This window comes from Anomaloglossus baeobatrachus, chromosome 9 (genome assembly GCF_048569485.1).
Source record: "Anomaloglossus baeobatrachus isolate aAnoBae1 chromosome 9, aAnoBae1.hap1, whole genome shotgun sequence".
Lineage (NCBI taxonomy): Eukaryota > Metazoa > Chordata > Amphibia > Anura > Aromobatidae > Anomaloglossus > Anomaloglossus baeobatrachus.
Window position 1 is genome coordinate 199176536 of NC_134361.1, and position 26227 is coordinate 199202762.

The 26227-nt window shown below is 46.1% G+C and overlaps 1 protein-coding gene across 2 annotated transcripts; it reads left to right on the top strand.

Moving 5' to 3' along the window:
• Window positions 1-4680: 4680 nt before the first annotated feature.
• TTC16 (tetratricopeptide repeat domain 16) lies at window positions 4681-26114 on the top strand. Of its 2 annotated transcripts, none has more exons than XM_075322854.1 (14): window positions 4681-4760; window positions 8907-8958; window positions 9035-9210; window positions 10759-10849; window positions 10954-11097; window positions 13092-13192; window positions 15671-15800; window positions 17845-18059; window positions 19246-19508; window positions 20793-20934; window positions 21006-21171; window positions 22601-22734; window positions 22819-22933; window positions 25118-26114. In XM_075322854.1, the coding sequence occupies exons 2-14, from the start codon at window positions 8914-8916 to the stop codon at window positions 25274-25276; spliced, it is 1881 nt and encodes a 626-aa protein (XP_075178969.1). In that variant the 5' UTR covers window positions 4681-4760; window positions 8907-8913; the 3' UTR covers window positions 25277-26114. The 2 variants fall into 2 exon arrangements, with proteins under 2 accessions (XP_075178969.1, XP_075178968.1); XM_075322853.1 differs by lacking the exon at window positions 4681-4760 and adding an exon at window positions 7001-7083.
• The last annotated feature ends 113 nt before the right edge of the window (window positions 26115-26227 follow it).

Here is a 26227-nt window from a genome sequence, read left to right on the forward strand (position 1 = left end):
GGAGTGAAGCCTGGAGTGGATAAATATAGCAGAAGGGAGTGATGATGAGATGCTACAGCGGCAATTAGGGCTATGACTAATGTCATCCAGAAAGAAAAGAGTCCTTAGCCCCTTCAGCATTAAATAAAAGTAAATCCACTCCAATACAGAAAAACACTCAAGTGGGCTCCATAGAAGACTTGCTATCAAGCTTGAGACCTCATGATTTCAGATCCTTCAGAGGTACCCTGCGGATGCGACACACTTGTGACATATATATTTATCTATCTATATATATAATTGCCTTATTCTCTCTGTCTGTCTGTCTTGCTCCAAAATTATGTCATTACAGTGATAACCGTCGCATTGGCCGCCCAGCCCTGCCCCCCGCACGCATTGGCTGCTCGGCCCGGCCACGCCCCCTGCACACTTTGCCTGCTCGGCCACGCCCCCCGCACACTGTGCCCGCTCGGCCACACCCTCCGTACACTGTGCCCGCTCGACCACGCCCCCTGCACACTGTGCCCGCTCAGCCACGCCCCCTGCACACATTGGGTACCCATACACCTCCCCTTGGACTACTCCACCTATTAGACACCTCCGGACTACACCTATTAGACACCTCCCCCCAGGACTACTCCTCCTATTAGACTCCTGCCCCGGACTACTCCTCCTATTATACTCCTCTCCTTCTAGGACTACTCCTCCTATTAGACTCCTCTCTCTCCAGGACTACTTCTATTATACTCCTCTCCCCCAAGGACTACTCCTCCTATTATCCTCCCCTCCCCCCAGGACTACTGCTATTATACTCCTCTGTCCCCAGGACTACTCCTATTATACTCCTGTTCCCCCAGGACTACTCCTCCTATTAGACTCCTCCCCCCAGGACTACTCCTACTATTAGACTCCTCTCCCCCCAGGACTACTCCTCCTATTATCCTCCTCTCTCCCCAGGACTACTCCTCCTATTATCCTCCTCTCCCCCCAGGACTACTCCTCCTATTATACTCCTCTTCCCCCAGGACTACTCCTCCTATTAGACTCCTCCCCCCAGGACTACTCCTACTATTAGACTCCTCTCCCCCCAGGACTACTCCTCCTATTATACTCCTCACCCCCCAGGACTACTCCTCCTATTATCCTCCTCTCCCCCCAGGACTACTCCTCCTAATATACGCCTCTCCTCCTAGGACTACTCCTCCTATTAGACTCCTCTCTCCCCAGCACTACTTCTATTTATACTCCTCTCCCCCAAGGACTACTTCTCCTATTATCCTCCTCTCTCCCCAGGACTACTCCTCCTATTATACTCCTCTCTCCCCAGGACTACTCCTCCTATTATCCTCCTCTCCCCCCAGTACTACTCCTCCTATTATACTCCTCTCTCCCCAGGACTACTCCTCCTATTAGACTCCTCCCACCAGGACTACTCCTCCTATTATACTCCTCACCCCCCAGGACTACTCCTCCTATTATCCTCCTCTCCCCCCAGGACTACTCCTCCTATTAGACTCCTCCCCCCAGGACTACTCCTCCTATTAGACTCCTCCCCTGGACTACTCCTCCTATTAGACTCCTCTCCTCCTAGGACTACTCCTATTAGACTCCTCTCTCTCCAGGACTACTTCTATTATACTCCTCTCCCCCAAGGACTACTCCTATTATCCTCTCCCCCCAGGACTACTCCTCCTATTATACTCCTCTCTCCCCAGGACTACTCCTATTATACTCCTCTTCCCCCAGGACTGCCACTCCTATTAGACTCCTCCCCCCAGGACTACTCCTACTATTAGACTCCTCTCCCCCCAGGACTACTCCTCCTATTATACTCCTCAACCCCAGGACTACTACTCCTATTATCCTCCTCTCCCCCCAGGACTACTCCTCCTATTATACGCCTCTCCTCCTAGGACTACTCCTCCTATTAGACTCCTCTCTCCCCGGCACTACTTCTATTATACTCCTCTCCCCCAAGGACTACTTCTATTATCCTCCTCTCTCCCCAGGACTACTCCTCCTATTATCCTCCTCTCCCCCCAGGACTACTCCTCCTATTATACTCCTCTCTCCCCAGGACTACTCCTCCTATTATACTCCTCTCTCCCCAGGACTACGCCTCCTATTATCCTCCTCTCCCCCCAGGACTACTCCTCCTATTATACTCCTCTCTCCCCAGGACTACTCCTATTATACTCCTCTTCCCCCAGGACTACTCCTCCTATTAGACTCCTCCCCCAGGACTACTCCTACTATTATACTCCTCACCCCCCAGGACTACTCCTCCTATTATCCTCCTCTCCCCCCAGGACTACTCCTCCTATTAGACTCCTCCCCCCAGGACTACTCCTCCTATTAGACTCCTCCCCCCAGGACTACTCCTCCTATTATATGCCTCTCCTCCTAGGACTACTCCTTCTATTAGACTCCTCTCTCCCCAGGACTACTTCTATTATCCTCCTCTCTCCCCAGGACTACTTCTCCTATTATCCTCCTATCTCCCCAGGACTACTCCTCCTATTATACTCCTCTCTCCACAGGACTACTTTTCCTATTATCCTCCTCTCTCCCCAGGACCACTCCTCCTATTATACTCCTCTCTCCTCAGGACTACTCCTCCTATTATCCTCCTCTCCCCCCCAGGACTACTCCTCCTATTATACTCCTCTCTCCACAGGACTACTCCTCCTATTATACTCCTCTCCCCCCAGGACTACTCCTCCTATTATCCTCCTCTCTCCCCAGGACTACTCCTCCTATTATACTCCTCTCTCCCCAGGACTACTCCTCCAACACACACAAACTGCACAAAACATACCTCCCCCAAAACACACACACACCCACACAATCCGCGCAACACACACAGCACCACACACCCACACAACGCTGCAGACACACAGCGCTCCACAAGCAACGTAACACACAAACAACACCGCTCTCACACACCCAGACAACACCCAGAACATTTACAGCGCCCTACACAAACACTTGGCAACTACACACAAGAACATCTATATATATATATATATATATATATATATATATATATATATATATATATATAAAATCATAAATCAAAAATATATAATAAATATAATCAAAAATCATACATTAACTACACAATAAATTCTAAAATACCCGATGCGTTAGAATCGGGCCACGATCTAGTATATATATATATATATATATATAATTGCCCTATTCTGCCTCTCTGTCCAAGAAATGACGTCATACGCTGAAACCGCCTAAACCACGCCCACACAACTCCAACAGGCTAAACACCCCCCCCCACACACCCACCCCTCGCTCCACCTTACCTAATCAGCAGCCCTGCATCACATCCCCCACACCTTACTCTACCTACACCCAATCAGCAGCGACGACTACTCAATTAGGACACGCCCACTTCGCTGAAACCCTGACAGCGCCATGACGCAGCCGGCGGACAGGTACAAGGGACACCGCCATGGAAGCTCCCTACACCCGATGCGATGGAGCACAGTAAGCCCCGACCCACAGGAGGCCCCAAAGAGCAGGTCAGAGACCCAACTACGCCACAGAGACACACAGAGTGACAAGGACCGGAGGAGACGCAGCTGCGGCATTGCAGGGCTTCCCCGCGCCACAGAGACACACAGAGGGACGGGGACAGGAGGAGACGCCGCTGTGGCGCACTAGGAATCCAGCACTCCGGGAGGCAGCTCTCCCACTAAGCAATGATAAATGCAGGGGAAGAACATGGCTACTTAAATATTAACACTACTGTGAATGTTAATGAGCCGCTCATTACTATTCATGAGCCGCTCATTACTATTCATGAGCGGCTACTTAACATTCACTGCAGTTTTAATATTTAAGTAGCCATGTGCTTCCCCTGCATTCATCAGTGGTTAGTGGGAGAGCTGCATCCCTGAGTGCTCATGAGCCAATCATTACTATTCATGGCCAGCGGGAAATAAAGCCACACACACACACACCATGACTCCCACACAGCCCAACACAAACACACACACACACACCGGCACACACAAACCACCACGCACGAACACACATCGTCGCGCACACACACACACACACACACAACCCCGCTCATATCAAACGCACACACACACAACCACCCACACACGGGCACACACACACACAGCCACACACAAACACCTCCGCACACACACATCACCCCACAATCACACGCCCCCACACACACACTGCGGCACACAGACAAATACACACGTTGCGCCCTGGACAAGCCAGGGGCCACAGGTAACAACACACACACACCCCCCACCCCTAGCAGTTCACAGCAGTCCTTCCCAGTGAGACCTGATTTCTTCCTCGGGTTCAGACAGACACACCAGGTGGGCGGAGTCAGGCAGATGGAGACGCCCACCAAGGAGTTTAGCTGGCCTGAGGCAGGAAACAAGTCCAGACAAGTCCAGGCAGAGGAAGAGAGAGGAGGTCTGCAGAGAGGCAGACACAGACTGGGGCCTAGGTTGGAGCCTAGGTCCCTCGTGTAGCCAGTGAGGCAGACTGTAGTGGCCGTCTGCAGGAGCCGGGAAGACAGTCTTGGTGGAACCGTAGGTAGCCGGGACAGGGTAGTGGCCCCGTCCGGTACCGAACCGGGGAGCCAGCTGGAAACTGGAGCACAGGAGGAGCGTACACGAAGGTGAAGGAAAGGACTTACATTACCAACCTGGGGTCAGGGGAAAACACCGCAGCCGTCTGTGGGACCCGTCCATCCAGCCGTTTGTTTGACCAGAGACTCCGTGTAAATTACTGGCTGAGTGAGTACCACCGTGCCGTGCGGCACAGCGCTGCCCCCCGCGACCCTGCACCTCACCAGGCCCCGTAACCTGCGATCCCCGTCCAGAGCAGCGGTGGTGTCACAACCTCACCACAACCGTGGGTGGCGTCACGGACAATATCCCTAAACCAAACCACCCCCTTTTACTCACGGGCGAGGAACGCCGCTCGAGTCCCCGGGATCCGGCCCACCGCTCGAGCCACCACCGAGCAGCAGCAGCAGCCGGACCCGAGCAGTGGGTGAGCGCAGCGTCCCCTCCTCCGCCCGCGACACACACACCGCACAAAACACATACCCCCACAACACACGCACATCGCCCCACATACGCACCACAACACTCACAGAACGCAATACACACATACCGTGCAACACAAACACCGCCCTACACAGACACCCACATACCAGGATGGGGGCCATACAAGGATGAAGACTATACCAGGATGGGACACAGACCAGAATGTTGCATACACAAGGATCCTGCCTATACCACGATGGGGCCACATACCAGGATGGGGCTACATACTAGCATCAACCCACATACCAGGATGGGGGCCATACAGGGATGGAGACTATACCTGGATGGGACACAGACCAAGATGCTGCATACACAATGATCCTACCTATACCACGATGGGGCCACATACCAGGATGGGGCTACATACTAGCATCAACCCACATACCAGGATGGGGGCCATACAGGGATGGAGACTATACTCGGATGGGACACAGACCAAGATGCTGCATACACAAGGATCCTACCTATACCACGATGGGGCCACATACCAGGATGGGGCTACATACTAGCATCAACCCACATACCAGGATGGGGGCCATACAGGGATGGAGACTATACCCGGATGGGACACAGACCAAGATGCTGCATACACAAGGATCCTACCTATACCACGATGGGGCCACATACCAGGATGGGGCCTCATACTAGCATCAACCCACATACCAGGATGGGGGCCATACAGGGATGGAGACTATACCCGGATGGGACACAGACCAGGATGCTGCATACACAAGGATCCTACCTATACCACGATAGGGGCAGATGTCAGGATGGTGGCTATACCACGATGGGGGCACATACCAGCATGGGGCCACATCACAGAATCAGCCCACATACCAGGCCAACCCACACCTCCCAACGCCACAGCCTGCAACTCACCGCCGGCCACAGTGGAAAAGCGGAGCGGACGCCGCCCAGGCGCAGCAGACAACGGACAGCTACAAGGGACACCTTAGGAAACATTCTGGATGGTGCCTATACCGGGAGCCTGCCTACACCAGATTGCATACACAGGATTTTTCTCAAAAATTATACATTAACTACACAATAAATACTAGAATACCCGATGCGTTAGAATCAGGCCACCATCTAGTATATGTATATACACCGCGTGCAGACTTATTAGGCAAGTTGTATTTTAGAGGATTTTTTTTATCATTGATCAACAACTATGTTCTCAATCAACCCAAAAGACTCATAAATATCAAAGCTTAATATTTTTGGCAGTTCGAGTGGGGTTTTTTTTAGATTTGGCTATCTTAGGAGGAGATCTGTTTGTGCAGGTCACTATTACTGTGCAGAATTATTAGGCAACTTAATAAAAACCAAATATATTCCCATCAAGCCTATACAGCTTGGAGTAGGACAACATGTATACAAATTATCATGTGATCAAAATACTCATTTGCCTAATAAGTACACAGTGTATACAGTCATGGCCGAAAGTGTTGGCACCCTAGAAAACGTTCCAGAAAATTATTGCAATTAAACATTTTGTTATACACATGTTTATTTCCTTTGTGTGTATTGGAACAAGACAAAAAAAAAACAAAACAGAAAAAGAGGCAAATTGGACATAATTTCACATAAAATCGTAAAAAATTGTCGGACAAAATTGTTGACACCTTTTCCTTTTTGTGGTTAAACAACTTTGTTTCAAGCAAGTGATGCTCGTTTAAAGTCATGTGTGGCAAGTAACAGGTGTGGGCAATATGAAAATCACACCTGAAATCAGATAAAAAGGGGAGAAGTTGACTAAACTTTTGCATTGTGTGTCTGTGTATGGCCCCACAAGCAGAGGGAGAATAATAGAGGCACATGACACAATGAATGGCCTCTTGCCAAACTGCCAAGGATCCCGAGCTCCACCCTCAGTTGTTGCTTAGTCACCAAGAATTGTAAACTCCACTTAATGTGCGGCTGCCGACCAAGCAGGCTGCAATGTTTTTCCGATACAAAGCCAAAGTTTGCAAGAGATTTCTCAGAAGGCCGATTTTAATTCTTTAAGGTACGGAATTAGAGGATTTTTTTTTACTCATTTTAGGCTTTATTTTAATCTGGTTTTGTTGGCTTAGTTGTATTTTTCATTTGCACCATTTTTGGACAGCTATATCCATGTTGATTAACTTTTTTAGCCATGAATAGAAAAAAAAATTCTGATCCCGATTTTTTTTTTTTTTTTTTTTCAATTTAAAATTATTCCATTCACTATTTTCTAGAAAAAAAACCTGAATAATAATTGTGCAATTAATTTTACTCCAGCCCCCCATTGGACTAATCTGTTTAATTTTATTTTTGTGCAGTTTAGAACATTTTAATTAATTTTTAATTTATTATTTTTTGGGGGGGGGGGTTTAAACTTATTCCATTCACTATTTAAATAAATAAATAAATAAATAATAATAAAAAAAAATTGTGCATTTAATTTTACTCCAGCCCCCCACTGGACTAATATGTCTAATTTTATTTTTGTGCAGTTGAGGACATTTAATTAATTTTTAATTATTTTTTATTTTTTTTATTTTGCATTTTAACCTTATTCCATTCACTATTTTCTTTAAAAAATAAAAAATAAAAAAAATGTGCAATTAATTTTATTCCAGCCCCCCACTGGACTAATCTGTCTAATTTTAATTTTGTGTGGTTGAGGACATGTTAATTAATTTTTTTTTTTTCATTTTACTTTTTTTTTTTGCTTTTTAAACTTATTTCATTTACTATTTTCTTAAAAAAAATAAATGAAAAAAATTGTGCACTTAATTTTACTCCAGCAGCACACTGGACTAATCTGTCTAATTTTATTTTTGCGCTGTTGAAGACATTTTTATTACTTTTGAATTATTTTTTATTTTTTATTTTTTTGCATTTTAAACTTGTTCCATTCACTATTTTCTTAAAAAAAAAGAAAATAATTGTGTAATTAATGTTACTCCAGACCGCTAATGGACTAATCTGTGTAATTTTAGTTTTGCGCGGTTGAGGACATTTTAATTTATTTTTTAATTAATTTTAATTTTTTTTTGCTACAAAAAACTCCCCAAAAAATAAAAAAAAAAACAAAAAACAAAAAAAATAAATTAAATTAGGAGCTTTATTAATCAACCCACATACATCGTTTTTTAAGAATTTGGTTCGAAAAATGGCAACCAATACCCGAAGACAAAAAAAAGACAAATTAGGAATCTTGTTTTATGACTTCACTTATCGGTGGTTTTTTATTTGATTTTTTTTTATTTTTAATTTATAGTACATTATTTATTTTTTTTTTTATTTTGGGAGAAGAGTGATGGGGAAAAACTATTTTACAATTCTACCAAAATAGTTTGTTTTTTTTTTTTTTTGTCATGAAGGATGGCCATGGGGTAAAATCTGATAACAAAATTGTCCAAAGCCTTTCAGATTTTGATCTAAATTGTGCTTTTCTGAGCATTGGAAGGGTCGTACAGAATTAAAAAAAAACAAAAAAAAACATGGCTGCTTTTTGCCAAAAAAAACCCAAAAAAAACAAACATGCAGCGCCACTCCCATCTACTGGTGGTGTGTGGTACTGCAGCTCTCCCCCATTCGACCCATTGACAATTATGGAGCAGTCGTAGTTTAACAACCCCTTTAAGACCCTCCTGATATATCAAATGTTCTTGTTTTTTTACTGTTAAAAGTCTAATCTTTCAAAAAAAAATGTTTTTATTTTTTTTTTTTTATTTTTTTTTATTTTTTTTTTTACTTTTATGGAAAACACCCAAGAAAAAAAAAGTTAATATTGTTTTGAGGACAAAGAAGCCCCCATAAAGCCATGTCAGTGGGAAAATATATGTATATTTTTTTCCGTAGATCCTTTATGGGGGAGGCAATGGCAGAAATGGATAATCCGGCACTGGAAGAGGTAAGGTTGGGTGACAGTCATTGTGTCTTTCTGGTCATTCTGCTCGGTTCATTCAATTTCCAATATTTTCCATTAGATGACGAGGGATCTATTCCCCACAGCAGTGAGTGAAGAAAACCTCCAAGAAGCTCGGAATAAATCCCTAAAGAAGATTTTTGGTTCCAGTAAAGTGTTTTTAGATGTCGGCAGCGAAAACAATCAATGCGCCAAATCCACATATGAAGATATTGTGCAAGGAAAGATGATGGAACAGTAAGACATATCGAAGGTGTTCTCTAATCCATATACTTGGCATATATAACTCAGGCACCATGCACATGGCGGATCTGTGTGCACAGAGCATGTATACAGGCTGCTGAGCGGTAGGATATGTGTGCCGCCATATGGTGCTTATGTATGTGTCATGAGTGTGTTATGGCCTAATTTGATCTCGGGGGGATCTGGTATCAGAAGGTCACAGTGTATTGTTGATCACAGATCTGCTTTAGTGCACGCTCATTGTTCACCCTGAGTTGGAGCATATTTAATTCCATCTGGTATTGAAAGGATTAAGGTTCCTTTCTATCCTGCAGTGATCTAACAACTGCAGGTACTCCCTTCTGCTATAAATATCCGATTTAAACTCCTCCCCATGCTGGCTATAGCTCATACCTATGCTGACCATGTTAAATGAACTTGTCTCTGCATAGCTGTGGTGTTGTTTCTGTTGCAGCTGCAAAGTTTCCTTCTGAAGAAATCAAGGAGTGCTTTTTGTTGTGTTTTCCCCATCTGTTTGCCTTAACTTCCTTGTGTTCTCTTATTGCAGTGGCAAGACTAGCATCTTGCTGGCCTTCTCTTGTCAGGGTGAGTTTAGTGCCAGCAAAGGCCCAGGCTTGTGATGGCTCATGGGGATAAGGTCCCGTTAATTTCTATTCTGCAGTAATCTAACAGGTCATAACCTCAGCTGCGCCCACTCCCTTCCGCTAAACATCTGCTCCTCACACCTCTTTATTCCGGCTATAGCTCATACTTATGCTGTCCACTTTGAAAGAGCCTTTCTCTGGAGAAGCTGAGGTGTTGCTTCTGTTGCAGCTGAGAAGTTCCTGCTAGAGAAGCTAAGGGGAGTTATTTGTTGTGTCTTTCCTCATGTTTGTCTTTCCTTCCTAGTGTTGTTTTATTGTAGTGTCTCGCTGGCCTTCACTAGTTCAGGACCAACGAGTGCCTAGGCACGTGACCTCGCATGGGGAAAGGACTTGTCTAGGGATATTAGGGAGTGTAGGGATCAGCTTTAGGTGAGTGGTAGGAGGTGACCCCACTCCCCTCTCCCTAGCGCCAGGGCCTTCTGTTGTTGTGCTACCTTTGTGTTCCCTCTGTGTTGCGCCGCTCACTGGGAGTCCCCAGGCACCTGGCGTGACACAGATAGTCACATAGAATTTCATTGATCCATACACTGATCCGTGTGTCCGATCCATTAGTCTCAGAGCATGTCCTATTCTCATCATACTCAACCACTAATGTTTATGGGGATCCGGATGGAACACGGAAGGCAGACTTTATACTCCAGAATTCCATTCGAGGTTACAGTCTTTTTTTTTTAACTGATCCATGGCTAAAAGTCAATGGATAAAAAGAGTTCAGACAGTTAAAAAAATGGATCAACCTGAGAAAAAGAATCAGTCTCTTTCTCTTGGATGGTAACACACGGATGTGTGAATGCAGTGGAGTATGCCATGATGGCCTCTGTTGGGTGGTTGCACATACTGCAGCTCGTTTTCTACTTTGCACTATTGGATCCATGCGTGTATAATTTTGTCCTTACAGCTATGATCGTGGTCTGAAATCCTTGGCCCAGAAGGAATGGGAAAGGGCTATAACTGCTTTTTCAAAAGCCATTTACCTGTGTCCAGAGAAGGTACGATGATCCGTCTTTCTGCCAGCACTTCTGGTGGTAACGGGTCTTACTCTATTTTTTAGTGCCTCCTGATGATTGTCTTGTATTATTTCATGATACCATAGGTAGAGTTGTACGCAAAAAGAGCAGAAGCGTTCCTCCAGATCGATGACTTCCAGTCAGCAGCGCTCAACTTGAAGAAGGCTTGTTCCATAGCGTCCCCACAAAAAGAACATGTAGAGCTGCTGGCTCTAACATATTACCTCCAGGTAATTTGGGTCCATAATTGTAGCGGTGGCACCCCTGCATCCCTCACTCTCCTTCCCGCAGGGACACGCATTTACTCTCCACCGTGGCCTGCTCCCTCCACACTGCCCAGCGTCCCTGCGTTCCTCCACGTTGGTGCCTCCTTCTTCCGCCTCTCGGGGCCTGTGCATGTGGCACAGGGCCTCCGGGAGTTCTACTAACGCATGCGTGTGCACTGCTGCCCTTCTCTTATATGGCCAGCGTGTCACTACCAGTAAGTGCCTCTCAACCTATTGCTGAGAGGCACTGGGTACTTAGGGCACTCTCCCATTAGGGAAGGTGCCTGATCAACGCCCTACTTTAGCTAGTTAGCGTTCTGTGCTCGAGCTAGTTAGTTGTCAGGTTCCCTTGCCTGTCCCGTCCGTCCTGCCATGTGTGTATTAGAGACTCTGACTGTCTGTCCTGGCTGTGCCATCTGCCTCAGCCATTCTGGTGGTCCTAGCCTCACTAGACACTCTGCCTGTCTGTCCTGGTTGAGCCATCCGCCTCAGCCATTCCAGTGATCCCAGCCTTGCTAGAGACTCTGCCTGTCTGTCCTGGCCGTGTCATCTGCCTCAGCCATCCCGATGGTCCCAGCCTTGTTAGTGAGTCCGCCTGTCTGTCCTGGCCTGTCCATCTGCCTTTGGTGGTCCCTGTCAACCCTAGTGACTCAGCATGTCGGCACCTGTGTCCATCCTTGTCCTGGGGGTCAGCTGCCATAGTCCCGGACTCTGCCCCATTAAAGGGAACCTGTCAGCAGAAATCTCGCAATTAAACTAAAAGAATCCCCCTCTGCAGCTCCTGGGCTGCGTTCTAGAAAGGTTCCTCTTGCTACTGGCCCCCCTTTCAGACCTAAATAAACACTTTATAAAATCTTACCTTTTTGCTAATGTGGTTTTATGGCCACGGGGGCGGGCAGTTTTTCGTCTGTTATCCCCCCTCCTGCCGCTGTTCACCGTCCCCCATTGCTCATTTACATACATGAGGACGCCGCCCTCATGTAACGCAGTTCTCCCGCAGTCTCACGCATGCCCAGTGGCACTATCGCGGGACTGAGCACTGTGCAAAGCGTGATCGCTGGTGAGGTTATTGCGCAGGTGCGAGATTATGGGCGGCGCTGTGAATGTCATCAGCAGCGTCATCCAAATACCCGCCCATAATCTCGTGCCCGCGGTTCTCCCTCTGACAGCACCGTTATGTGCTAGCGCTGGCCATATCATCCATGGGCACGAGATTATGGGCGGCGCTGTGAATGTCATCAGCAACGTCATCCAAGTACCCGCCCATAATCTCGTGCCCGCGGTTCTCTCTCTGAGAGCACTGTTGTGCGCAAGTGCTGGCCATATCATCCACAGGCACGAGATTATGGGCGGGTACTTGGATGATGCTGCTGATGACATTCGCCCATAATCTTGCGCCTGCGCAATAACCTCACCAGCGATCACGCTTTGCACAGTGCTCAGTCCCACGATAGTGCCACTGGGCATGCGCGAGACTGCGGGAGAACTGCGTTACATGAGAGCGGCGTCCTCATGTATGTAAATGAGCAATGGGGGACGGCGAACAGCGGCAGGAGGGCGAATAACGGACGAAAAACAGCTCGCCCCCGTGGCCATAAAACCACATTAGCATACCAAAAGGTAAGATTTTATAAAGTTGTTATTTAGGTCTGAAAGGGGGCCAGTAGCAAGAGGAACCTTTCTAGAAGGCAGCCCAGGAGTTGCAGAGGGGGAGTCTTTTAGTTTAATTGCGAAATTTCTGCTGACAGGTTCCCTTTAAAGGGTAGGCCCCGGGTCCTCCTGTGGTCCAGTAGGTCCACTTTTGTTCGCCGCAACCCCATCTTTAGCGGCGAGCGTTACAATAATGTAATATCCTATGCCCGGTGATTGGTTGCAGGAAGAATATAAAAATAGATAATAACCAAACCATTGCTTCAATGTAATTAAATGTAGTTACTGTTCCTAAATCACACGTACAGGGGCAGCGGTTACTAGAACAGAACTGTCACATGGACGCCCTGGAGTGTTTTACCCGCGCCGCAGAGGTGCAGCCTCAGAACAGACAATGTCACATGCACAGGTGAGAGGACCCACACATTCACCAAAAAATCTGTCTAAGGCTATGTGTCCACGGTAGAATGTACCTGCGGATTTTTCTGCATGAAAATCCGCGACTTTCGCGGCAAATCCGCACCCGCGGATTTGCCGCGGATTTTGATGCGGATTTCTTTTTTTTTCCCCATTTACACCCAAAATCCGCACCAAAATCCGCAACAAATAATTGACATGCTGCAGATTTTTCCGCATCAAAATCCGCGGCAAATCCGCCGCGGAAAAATCCGCAGCATGGACACAGCATTTCCAAAATGCCATTGAAATGGCTTGGAAGTGCCGCTGCTGCAGATTTTCGGAAAATCCGCGGTAAATCCGCGGCAAAATCCACAGCGTGGGCACATAGCCTAAGGGTATACAGCGAAGGAAATAATTATTGTATTTGATCCCTTGCTGATTTTGTAAGTTTTCCCACTAGCAAAGTTAAACTCAATAGTTAAGACATATCCCTATACTGTCGCCCATATACTGTAAATTTCCATACTGAGTTCGGTCTCTTTAATGAGACTTGGTATCCTCCATTTTTTTTTTTAAATAGCACCTATGCAAATTCATGCATGGTGTGAATGAACCCTTAGGCTATGTGCCCACGCTGCGGAAAATGTGCGGATTTTGCCGCGGATTTCTTGCGGAAAAGCCGCGGATTTCCCGAAAATCTGCAGCAGCGGCACTTCCCAGCCGTTTCTATGGCATTTTGGAAATGCTGTGCCCATGCTGCGGATTTTTCCGCGGCGGATTTGGTGCGGATTTTGATCCGGAAAAATCTGCAACATGTCAATTATTGTTGCGGATTTTGATCCGGATTTTGGCTTTAGAATTGGGGAAAAAAAAAAAATCCGTACCAAAATCCGCGGTAAATCCGCGGCAAATCCGCACCTTTGAAAAGGTGCGGATTTTGCGGGAAAGCCGCGGATTTTCATGCAGAAAAATACGGAGCAACATTCTACCGTGGACACATAGCCTTAGACTGCTTTCACACATCAGTTTTTTGGCACCAAGCACAATCCGGCTAAAAAAACCTGATGCGACGGATCCGGGGAAAAAACGGATCAGTTTTTTTCCATCAGTTCCTTCAGTTTTTTGGCAGATCCGGTGTGATACTGAGCATGCTCAGTTAAAAAAAAACAGATCTGGAGGCCGGATCCGTTTTTTGCCGCATTATGCCAGATCTGGCGTCCATAGGCTTCCATTATAAAACACGCCGTACGGCGCCGGCGCATCCATTTTTGCATCCGTTTTGTCCTTTTTTTTGCTGGATCCGTTTTTTTCAATACTTTGGAGCATGCTCAGTTTACAAAAACGGATCCGCATCCGTTTTTTGCTGCATTACGCTGGATCCGGCATCCATAGGCTTCCATTGTAGATTACGCCGGATCACGCCGGCGCGATGCGTTTTTTTGTCAGAGACAAAAAACGTTACAAGAGACGTTCCATCCGGCCGCCGCATTAGGCTGCTTTCACACATCCGGTTTGAGCACTGCGGCTCAATCCGGCTGTAAAACCTATGCAACGGATGCGGCGAAAAAAACGCATCCTTTGCATAAGTTTTTACATGCGGCCCATCCGTTTTTTTCCGGTTGCGGCACGCTCCCGAGCATGCGCAGTGGCAAAAGCCACATGCGGCGGCCGGATGCGGTTTTTGCCGCATCGCACCGTATCCGGCGTCCATAGACATGCATTGGAAAATGCGCTGCATAGGCCGGATGCAACGTGATGCGTTTTTTTTTTTGCCAGACAAAAAAAACGTGCCAGGCAACGTTCGATCCGGCCACCGCATCGGCTAAATAAGCCGCATCCGGCAAAAAACGGACTGAACGCAAGGCCATGCGGCACAACCCGGCACTAATGAAAGTCTATGCAAAAAAACCACAACCGGCGGCAAAAAAAAAAAACGGTTGCGTTTTTTCTGCAAAGTGCTGGATTGTGCCGCACAGGAAAAACCGGAGATGTGAAAGCAGCCTTAGCCATTTACGCCGGATCTGGCAAAAGCCGGATGCAACGCAAAGCCATCAGGCACAATCCGGCACTAATACAAATCAATGGGGATAAAACTGATCCGGCGCCGGATCCGTTTTATCTGTTTTTTTCCGGATTGTGCCTGATGGAAAAAAACTGATGTGTGAAAGTAGGCTCACTGCAACGTTTCATCCGGCCACCGGACCAGTAAATTTTGCCGGATTCGGCAAAACACAGATGAAATGCAAGGTCATCCGGCACAATCCGGCGCTAATGAAAGACTATGGGGGAAAAAACGGATCTGGCAGCAACAGACACCGGATCCGTTTTTTCATGTTTTTGCCGGATTGTGCCTGATGGCAAAAAACTGATGTGTGAAAGCAGCCTTATTGGGTTTCCAGATTATGCTGCCTGTATGAGCCCTGCTGACCGGTCTACAAATCATCTTTACACGATATTAATCACCATCACTTTGCTGGTTTTCTGACAGTATTTCTTGTCTGGCCGCATTGGGAAGATACGCAGAATGCATCCACCTACTGAATAAACAGCTGGAAGAAGAACAAGGTGATCCGGACATTTACGCAGCACGTGCCAGGCTGTATGATCAGCTCAACAAGGTAACAAAAGGATTTTACGTTCTGACTGAGCACTTGTTTCCACTAGGTTAAGGCGATTTGTAATCTCCTAGTAGCAGGTTCCTGGCCGCCCATAAAATTGTAGGCTGTTCAGCTCTGGTAGAGGCTTTAGGTAGGGAACCAGCATAAGAGATACGCCTTGACGCTGGCTGCTGGGCTTACGTAAACCTGGTCTTTTTGAATGTGTGAAGTGTCAGCCAGCATCTAGACGTATCTCTTTTTGCTGGTTCCATGACTTAGTGTTTCAGAGTGCAGCTGTATATTTGTTAGAGTATGTTTCATGTTTAGTATGCACCTGTTCACATTTGTCTGGTAGGAAGTGTCAGTTTTTTTTATCTGAATCAGAGCAACAGACACTGATTCCAGCGATGTTTCACTTACTAAGTTGCTTGCTGCAGTTTTGATAAAATAACTGGTTTATCTGCTGCAACTTTGCTAGTTTTCTGAGAGCTGAGCTCAGTCTGCCTCTGCCATTGATCGACTGGTTTTTACACTGTGGATAGGCAGAAAACTGCAAGGGGAAATCTAGAACTTATGAATATCTAGGGCTATGCAGCTGGAGCTCATCATTGAATGGACTAGCAGAGCTGCAGCAGATGAATTTGTTAAATTAAAGTTAAAGCAAGAAGCCCAGTAAGTGACACATCTCTTGTGAATGTCGTCTGCATGGGTGCTGTTTTGGAGCTCCCTCTGGTGGCCAGGAATGGTAGTGAAGCTGAGTCTAAGTCTGTGACTCATACAGGTGTCGGTTTTAATTGGGAATTAAGGAAGTCCTATTGCAGACAAGCCTGTTGTATATAGGAGAGCACTTTTTGCCTTGCTGGCGCCGGTGATAGTTGAATTTTCCTCAGTCTCTGAACCTGGCTTGGAGTTCTGTCCTTCCCTGTTTCCCTGTGCAAGACCTCTGCAGATAAGTTTGCAAGCTTTTGCCTTGCTTCCTGGTTTACACCTTAGGGTGTTTGTTTTTCTTTTGTTTTATTTGGAATCTGTTTTCTTGCAGGTGAAGATTTGCTTTTCTAGTTTGGTGAGCATGGGGGTTCCCCCTTTGCTAGTTGTTCTGCAAGAAAAGGGAGATTCTCCCTGTCAAACTTGATTATTTGCACTTGTGTATTTTTTGTGTTCTTTTCGGTATTTTATTTTTCCCATTATTTACAAGACTACCTGATATAGTGGGGGTGAGGTCGTGTGACCTCCAGGGCCATTTTTACTATCAGGAGACTGGTATTTTTCTGCAGGGTTTTTGTACTGACCACAATCAGTTTCCTTTTCTTTCTTTTGTATCCAAGTAGTCGGGCCTCGCCTTTGCTAAACTTATTTTTCCTATCTGTGTATCGTTTTTTTCCCTACATCACCATAATCTCTATATGTCGGGGGCTTGCTATTCCTTTGAGGACTTCTCTGAGGCAAGGTAGATTTCCTCATTTCTATCTGTGAGGCGTAGCTAGTTTCTCAGGCTGTGATGAGGCGTCTAGGTGTTTAGGAATGCTCCACGGATACTTCCAGTGTGGTCTGACAGATAGGGGATTGCGGTCAGCCCAGGTTCCAACTACTCTTTTTTTTTTTTTTTGGTGTTTTTCTACTAATGGGATTTTTTTGTAATTTTCCACGGGTACCGGATCACAACACACATCGCTGGCATCTGGGTTTCTGACCCTACATCATGCTGCTTTAAAATGGGGCAGCATAAAATTGGTGACAGATTCTAACTTAAGGGGTTGTCCAGGACTTAATGATGACCTATCCTAAAGACAGGTTATCATTAATAGTTATCAGATCAATGGAGCTCCTTCACTGCTCACTGATAGAAGGTCCCATTGCCGAGGGGAAGTACACAGTGAAAGAAGTGAAAGCTCCACAGCGCCATACACTGTGTAGTGGCCATTCTTAGGTACTGCAGCTCAGCTCCATTCATTTCTATATGGGCACTGGGCTATATTGTTGTGGCCATGGTACTATATGTTTGGGAGAAAAAAAAAACCCACCAAGAATGCCCTTATAATTAATATAACTTGTTTATGACCTCCAGCCCACGTTGTGCTATCAGGATGTGCACACGGCTCTATCATTGGATCCAGAGCGCCGGGAAGCACTCGGCTTAAGGGACAAAATGATGGCAAAAGCAGAAGAAGCTAAAGATAAAGCTGTGAACTTGGCGGTCCAGGGGCAGCTGCAGGAGGCCTTAAGGAAAATCTGTTTTGCTATAGAGAATAACCCATTATCGGCAGAATATCACATATTCAGGTATCATCATTACTGGTCTCCATTCCTTACAAGCACATGTGGTAATATCTGAGGTCAATGTGACCTAGAAGAAGCATCATCTACCCCTATCCCTAAATCCACATAGGATCATCTACCCCTATCCCTAAATCCAGATAGGATCATCTACCCCTACCCCTAAATCCAGATAGGATCATCTGCCACTACTCCTAAATCTAGATAAGATCTTATACCGCTACCCCTAAATCCAGATAGACTCATCTACCCCTACCCCTAAATCCAGATAGGATCATCTACCCCTACCCCTAAATCCAAATAGGATCATTTACCCCTAAATCCAGATAGGGTCATCTATCCCTACCCCTAAATCCATCAGAAAGCAATAGAGAAGGGTGTTCAATTGCCGCGCCAACAGATCACTCATTCAGATGATGAAGACCAATGTCACTTTATTTTCATACAGGTCTACGCGTTTCAGGAGCATCTGCTCCCTTCCTCAGGACCGTCAAGTTAAAAATAACATCAAATCTCTTTGATGTTATTTTTAACTTGACGGTCCTGAGGAAGGGAGCAGATGCTCCTGAAACGCGTAGACCTGTATGAAAATAAAGTGACATTGGTCTTCATCATCTGAATGAGTGATCTGTTGGCGCGGCAATTGAACACCCTTCTCTATTGCTTTCTGATGTCTGCCACTGGGTGGCTGCAGCCGTGGATCTTATTTTACATGCACATATAGTAGTTGTGACTGTCACAACTACATCAGGTGAGTGAGTTTACTCCCCCTTCCCCACCCCACATATATCGGGGTAAGACCCTATTTTGCGCTTTTCTGTCCACAGCCTCCTTTATACCCCTAAATCCAGATAGGGTCATCTATCCCTACCCCTAAATCCAGATAGGGTCATCTATCCCTACCCCTAAATCCAGATAGGGTCATCTATCCCTACCCCTAAATCCAGATAGGGTCATCTATCCCTACCCCTAAATCCAGATAGGGTCATCTATCCCTACCCCTAAATCCAGATAGGATCATCTAATAAATAATCTAATAAAAAAAACAATGTACATAGTAATTGCTGGGCGGCTGCTTTCTGCGGTGGGAAGCTTTCCCATGACTCTACCTGCAAGGTATTGACACCATTATCAGCTTTGCAAGTGTCGATCGCTATCCAGCTCCATGACAATACACTTTATACTTTTCCAGAGGGACGGTGTACAAGAAGCTGAAGGACTTCAGTCCGGCGGTGGATGATTTTGTACGTGCCATGATGCTTTGCAATGCAGAAGACAACAATGGAGGGGAAGGCAAGGAGCGATATACTGAGGCTGAAGAGCAGCTACTTCTCACCTACAATGACTTCGCTGTGCATTGTTACGTGAAGGGCTTCTACCAGGAGGGGGTGCTGTTACTGAACAAAGCGCTGAGGGGGCAGAGGAGCAAAAAGGAACTTTACATGAACAGGGGAGGTGAGCGATGCCCATAGATCAGGACGATAAATGATTTACTATATACTGAATGTAGCTGGTGCATTCAATCATGTAGGCGTTATCGACTGAGAGCAAGAAACCTGGTGATCACAATACATTGAGGGAAGCACGGTGGCTCAGTGGTTGGCATGGTGGTTCAGTGGTTAACATGGTGGGTCAGTGGTTAGCACGGGGGCTGTGGTTAGCATGATGGCTCAGTGGTTAGCACGGTGGCTCAGTGGTTAGCATGATGGCTCAGTGGTTAGCATGGTGGGTCAGTAATTAACACAGTGGCTCAGTAGTTGGCATGGTGGCTCAGTGGTTAGCAGTGGCTCAATGCTTAGCACGGTGGTTCAGTTGTTAACATGGTGGCTCAGTAGTTAACATGATGGCTTAATGGTTGACAAGGTGGCTCAGTCGTTAGCATGGTAGCTCAGTGGTTTGCACAGTAGCTCAGTTGTGAGCAAAGTGGCTCAGTGGTTGGCATGGTGGCTCAGTGGTTGGCATGGTGGCTCATTGCTTAGCATGGTGGTTAAGGGGTTAACATGGTGGCTCAGTGGTTAGCAGTGTCTCATTGCTTAGCAAGGTGGCTCAGTGGTTAGCACAGTCCTGTGTTCAAATCCCACCAAGGACAACATCTGCAAGGAGTTTGTATGTTCTCCAAAGGTTTGCGTGGGTTTCCCCAACCTCTCCGGTTTCCTTACCCCCTTTGAATGGAAAAGTAGTGATATATTTATTACTCGTCCGGTGGATAGATGATAAATGTTGCTCACAATAACATCTTTAAGGCTAATAATCACATTAACGGAGCGTTCACAATTTGCATTTTCAGTATCATCTTACTGCAATTTCCCAAAATCGTGGCAAAAACATGTTGTGGTGAAAAACATACACGACACAGCTTCAACGTGTGAACGCAAAAAGCTGCCTGATTGGAGCGTTGCCCTAGGTCTAGTCCAGCATTACTGTAATTCTAAGTTTCCTTCTCCTTGTATTGGGACTTTATGAATCATTGGCTAAGCCAGCCCCCTTCTCTGCGTCAGCCAAAACAGAAAAGGAAAGAGCGTCCTTCCCCACCTTGTATTAGCACAGGAGGCTGGCCATATAGATCCATTCATTAGTCAAGCCAGCCTCCTGTGCTAATACAAGGTGGGGGTAGGACGCTCGTTTCCTATTTTAAAACCATTGCAGGAATAGAATTGGCTGTATACCCAGACGAAGGCTGAAATTTGGAAGGAGATATTCGTCCGTCTGTTCTTCTCTCACACTTTTTCTATTTTTTAGATTGTTTCTTCCAGCTGGGGGAGCTCGTCTTCGCTCTGGCCGATTACCAGCAGGCATTTGACCTGGATGAAGAAGATTGGGGTATTAGGCTTCGAATTGCTAAACTCCTAGATGCGCTAGGACTCGAGGCTCAGCATCAGAGGTGAGCAGGGGTACGGGATGCATTTCGGACATTTTAGTCCCATTTCTAAGCTTTCTGACCACCCCTTACAGGCAATACCAGCAAGCTGAGCGCCACTTCTCAGAGGCCATTGGAAAACATCCTCTGCTTCCCCAACTATATCTGCACAGAGCCGGATTCAGGCGCTCACTGCAGAACATCGCGTGTGCCCGAGAGGATGCCCTCATCGCTATCCTGCTCAGCCCAAAAAGTGAGGAGGTAAGAGAGCACTCCTGGGGGGGGGGTACACGTATTATGAAAGGGAGAATATATTTTCCCTATCCATGCATTATCCCACCTGCATTCTTCTTGCGCCCCCCCCCCCGAAAAAAAACAAGAGCAAACTGCTGCAGATTTGTGGAAACAGTTTTTAGGACTTTGAGCGATTGGTCCAACAAAACTCGTCCTCGATGATCACTTTTAAGCTCAATATACAATGAGATTAAAATTGCTCATAAAACAGCTTTGTATATCTATCACGTTGGATCTGTAGGGGGCTCCTATGCTGTTGCTCACGCTAGGGGACCCTAGGCTATCCCTATCCTTCAGATTACCCCTGAAGGTGGAGATGTCCGAGTCCCGTGACTTACTTTTCTCCTGACCAGATCTAATCTGTTACCCCACCGAGGGAAGGAAGGGGCAGAAATGTGATGGAAACATAGATTAAGACAGACAGGGGGAAAACCAAAAAACTCAGACACACTGCAAACTCCCAGAAAGGAGAAAAGCAAGAGCAGGAAGGCAGAAACAAAAAGACATCACAGCAATAACACACAACAACCACCAGTAACTCTGGATCACACCTCACCAGACCAGGATAGAGAAGCTATAGCTGGCACTAATCGACTAGCCCAGCCAGCATATATTGGAGGAGAGCGAAAGAGAGAACGTGAGTGGCTCCCCCACAGCATGTGATCAAAAGAGACAGCCCAGCAGAGATTAACTCTTGCTAGCTCTTTACGTCTGTGGGTCAACGCCCGCGTCTCACTGCACTGATCACAGACATCAAAGAAGTTAGCAGGCAGAGTTTCCACAGATCCTGATGCCGCCATGACAATTAGGGATGCCTGCAAAAATCTCCTTGTGATAATATCACCAGGCAGGACAGGGTATGGGTAACGACCCCCACCGTCACCCTGAGAGAGGGTGGTCGCTCACCTTCTTGTGTTATTTTACACCCTTGTTTAAGGATCTTTATTGGGAAAAGTTAATCGACACGTTTCAAGGTCAGAAGCAATATAAGATGCTGTAAATATCCTGAAGAAGGGCTTGGCCTAAACCTGAAACGCGTTGATAAACTTTTAGAAATAAAGGCTTTTAAAGCACAACTTTTCCACCAGAGCATTTGCTTAAAGAGCAGCAGAACTGACACACAGACCACGCTGATGTAAATGGTTATGAATGGTACAACGAGACACTTGGTGCCTCTCAAATGTGCCTGGAATTGTGTGGCCTTCACCCTCCGGCTCTGTAGGGCATTGATGAAGCGGTCATCAATGTGGGATGTGGCCAAAGGACATCCACTTCTCAGCCTTTTCTTTGACTCTTCCAGTCTCTTTGTATCTCTGTACAACCTGCTGGTGACACTGTAAGCTCAGTGGACACTTGAAAAAATCTGAAATTCTAAAGGATATGATCACTTTCACAGATTGCACCGACCATAATGAATTTCTTCCCTGGAAAGACGTTGGATGACATTATAACCGGCAACCTTGCCAGCAGCGCTCAATGTGCCCTGGCGCGAAATCTGGAGACTCTCCCGGTTGTGTGTAAAGACGGCATGTGAGTTATCCTCCCGTACTACACAGACAACTTGGAATGGGTAATCTTGGAAACGAGAAATTGTTTTCTTTTTATGTATTGCAGTCAGTCCACGCGTGGCCCCATGGATGGAACCGGAACCCTGCCGGGAACCAGAAGAGATCTTGCTGTTTGCATGACCGATCAGCAGCTGGCAGAAATGGTCGGGAGGCGCAGGAAGGTGGGTTATATCAGTAGGGTGGGGGTGGCTGGTAGTCGGACTCTTCTAGTCTTCACCCCAGGTCCACTAACAACTCAGTGTTACATTAATTTGGTGGTGGAACCAGCGGTGCGGCCATTTTTCAAGACGATACCATATTGCTTGTACCACAACGTGGTCTAAACATCCTCCCATGGCTGCAGCGTCTCCAGACTTGTCTCCCATCGAGCACATCAGGGACGTCATTCGTGATTACAAAAGGAGCTGTCAGCAGGGGATATTGATGATTTTCCTCAGAGCATTCCTAAGCCTCTTGGATATCAGCCACAGCTATAAGTGCGGAGATTTCTGCACATGGCGGTCACACTCCAGACTGAATTAATAGAGATGTTTTTAAACTTTTTCTCCATTTATTCATCCTTTACTGTATAAGCAGAGTTTTTCAGACCTTTTTTTATGCTAAAAATGCCCCCCCTTGGCTTATACTAGAGTGAGAGTCCCAAAAAAAAATTATTCTCACCTATCCTCCGTTCCTGCGGTGTCCTCATACCTGCTTCTTGTGGATTGCAGGCACACACACCCCTTAGACAAGGATGGGTCACAATACTAGAGGAGGAGACAAGGATGGGTCACAATACTAGAGGAGGAGACAAGGATGGGTCACAATACTAGAGGAGGAGACAAGGATGGGTCACATTACTAGAGAAGGAGACAAGGATGGGTCACTTTACTAGAGGAGGAGACAAGGATGGGTCACATTACTAGAGAAGGAGACAAGGATGGGTCACTTTACTAGAGGAGACAAGGATGGGTCACATTACTAGAGGAGGAGACAAGGATGGGTCACTTTACTAGAGGAGGAGACAAGGATGGGTCACTTAACCAGTGGAGGAGACAAGGATGGGTCACATTACTAGAGGAGGAGACAAGGATGGGTCACTTTACTAGAGGAGGAGACAAGGATGGGTCACAATACTAGAGGAGGAGACAAGGATGGGTCACATTACTAGAGGAGGAGACAAGGATGGGTCACAATACTAGAGGAGGAGACAAGGATGGGTCACTTAACCAGTGGAGGAGACAAGGATGGGTCACATTACTAGAGGAGGAGACAAGGATGGGTCACATTACTAGAGGAGGGGACAAGGATGGGTCACATTACTAGAGGAGGGGACAAGGATGGGTCACATTACTAGAGGAGGAGACAAGGATGGGTCACATTACTAGAGGAGGAGACAAGGATGGGTCACATTACTAGAGGAGGAGACAAGGATGGGTCACATTACTAGAGGAGGGGACAAGGATGGGTCACATTACTAGAGGAGGGGACAAGGATGGGTCACATTACTAGAGGAGGAGACAAGGATGGGGCACATTACTAGAGGAGGAGACAAGGATGGGTCACATTACTAGAGGAGGGGACAAGGATGGGTCACATTACTAGAGGAGGAGACAAGGATGGGTCACATTACTAGAGGAGGAGACAAGGATGGGTCACATTACTAGAGGAGGAGACAAGGATGGGTCACATTACTAGAGGAGGGGACAAGGATGGGTCACATTACTAGAGGAGGAGACAAGGATGGGGCACATTACTAGAGGAGGAGACAAGGATGGGTCACATTACTAGAGGAGGAGACAAGGATGGGTCACATTACTAGAGGAGGAGACAAGGATGGGTCACATTACTAGAGGATGAGACAAGGATGGGTCACAATACTAGAGGAGGAGACAAGGATGGGTCACATTACTAGAGGAGGAGACAAGGATGGGGCACATTACTAATGAGGAGACTAGATTGGGCACATTACTAATGAGGAGACTAGATTGGGCACATTACTACAGGAGACATGGATGGGGCACAATTTTATTGGTATATATTTTTTGAAATTTTCCAGTAGCTGCTGCATTTCCCGCCCTAGGCTTATACTCAAGTAAATAGTCTTCCCAGTTTTTCGTGGTAAAATTAGGGGCTTCGGCTTATACTCGGGTTGGCTTATACACGAGTATATATGGTACATGTCTATATATCTTGAGGTTTCCATAATTCCACAACTTTTTCTTCTAGGTGTTGCAATTTTAGTGTTTAGGAGTATATACAAAGTGTGTGCAGAAGGCCAAAAATGTGAAAAATACTTAGGAATCTGAAAGTCACTTTACAAAACAGCGAATTAGAAAAAATATATATTTTTTTTGTCCATGCAGATCAAAACTGATATCCAAGCAGAACGCAACAGACGAGGATACCTGAAGTCAACAGTGCCACGTGTCTCCAGACCACCGCCACCTCGGGAGGAAGCGCCTGCCACGTGTGCCCCTTATCACTGGAAGACATTTGGACTTGGGCTGACCAACAGTAGATAAGGGACTCTCCAGCTGTTGTGATACTACATGTCCCAGCAAGCCTTGAGAGCCACAGCAATGCATCAGCAATAAACTGGAGGAAGACGGCTGAGGATTTAAAATGTTTATTGGTTAAAGCCATGATCATCATTTCATCAGGGCAATGAATGACTCTTAAAATACCCGTAAGGCTCAGTCTTTAAGGGAATCCGTTTCCAGTTTCTTGCTACCTCATCTGAGAGAAGCATGATGTAGGAGCATAGACTCTGATTCCGACGATGTGTCACAACTGCTGCACCCAGAGCTTAAAAAGCTGCCCCTGCCCACGCCACAGATCCCTGTATACACTGTATATTGATAGTGAGCTGCTACTCACTGCTGGGGGCTTGAGTGAATCAGATCTCATCAGGACTAATTCGTCAGTGATAATCTCCTGCTGATAAAACACTTGTATTTAAACAGCCTAATAAGTGACATCTCTGAAATCAGTGTCTCAGTCCCAATATCATGCTGCTCTTAGATTACATGACAAAAATCCGCTGACAGATTCCCTTTAAGAGTCACAGTTAGTGCGTAAACGTTTTATAGTAATATAATGAAACCGTCATGTGAAAAAAATTGTTCTAATTTCCCTTCACATAGTGAATATTCTTGTTGACTACTATCTTCCTTTAAGTAAAACCCAGAATCAGAAGGTGATCTACTGTTTAAATCAGGTATCATGCATTTTTAAACATTCTGGAATTTTTGTTCCCCCAAACCTTTTAACTACTGCAAAAAAAAAAAAAAAAAAATCTATATAAATATATAAACCCAAGATTTTATTTTCATACATTTTCTACAAACAAAATATATATTTTTTTCAGTGAATTTTTATAGTACAGGTGTGAAAAATATATAATTTTATCTATCATTTTTTTCATTCCTGTACTACAAAATTGTGATAGATTTTTTTTATAAAAAAAAAGTATG

Coding starts and splice junctions, on each gene's coding strand:
- TTC16 (XM_075322854.1), top strand. CDS start 8,914: ATGGGGGAGGCAATGGCAGAAATGGATAATCCGGCACTGGAAGAG. Junction 19,509..20,792: donor ACTTTACATGAACAGGGGAG/GTGAGCGATGCC, acceptor TCTATTTTTTAG/ATTGTTTCTTCCAGCTGGGG. Junction 20,935..21,005: donor CTCGAGGCTCAGCATCAGAG/GTGAGCAGGGGT, acceptor CACCCCTTACAG/GCAATACCAGCAAGCTGAGC.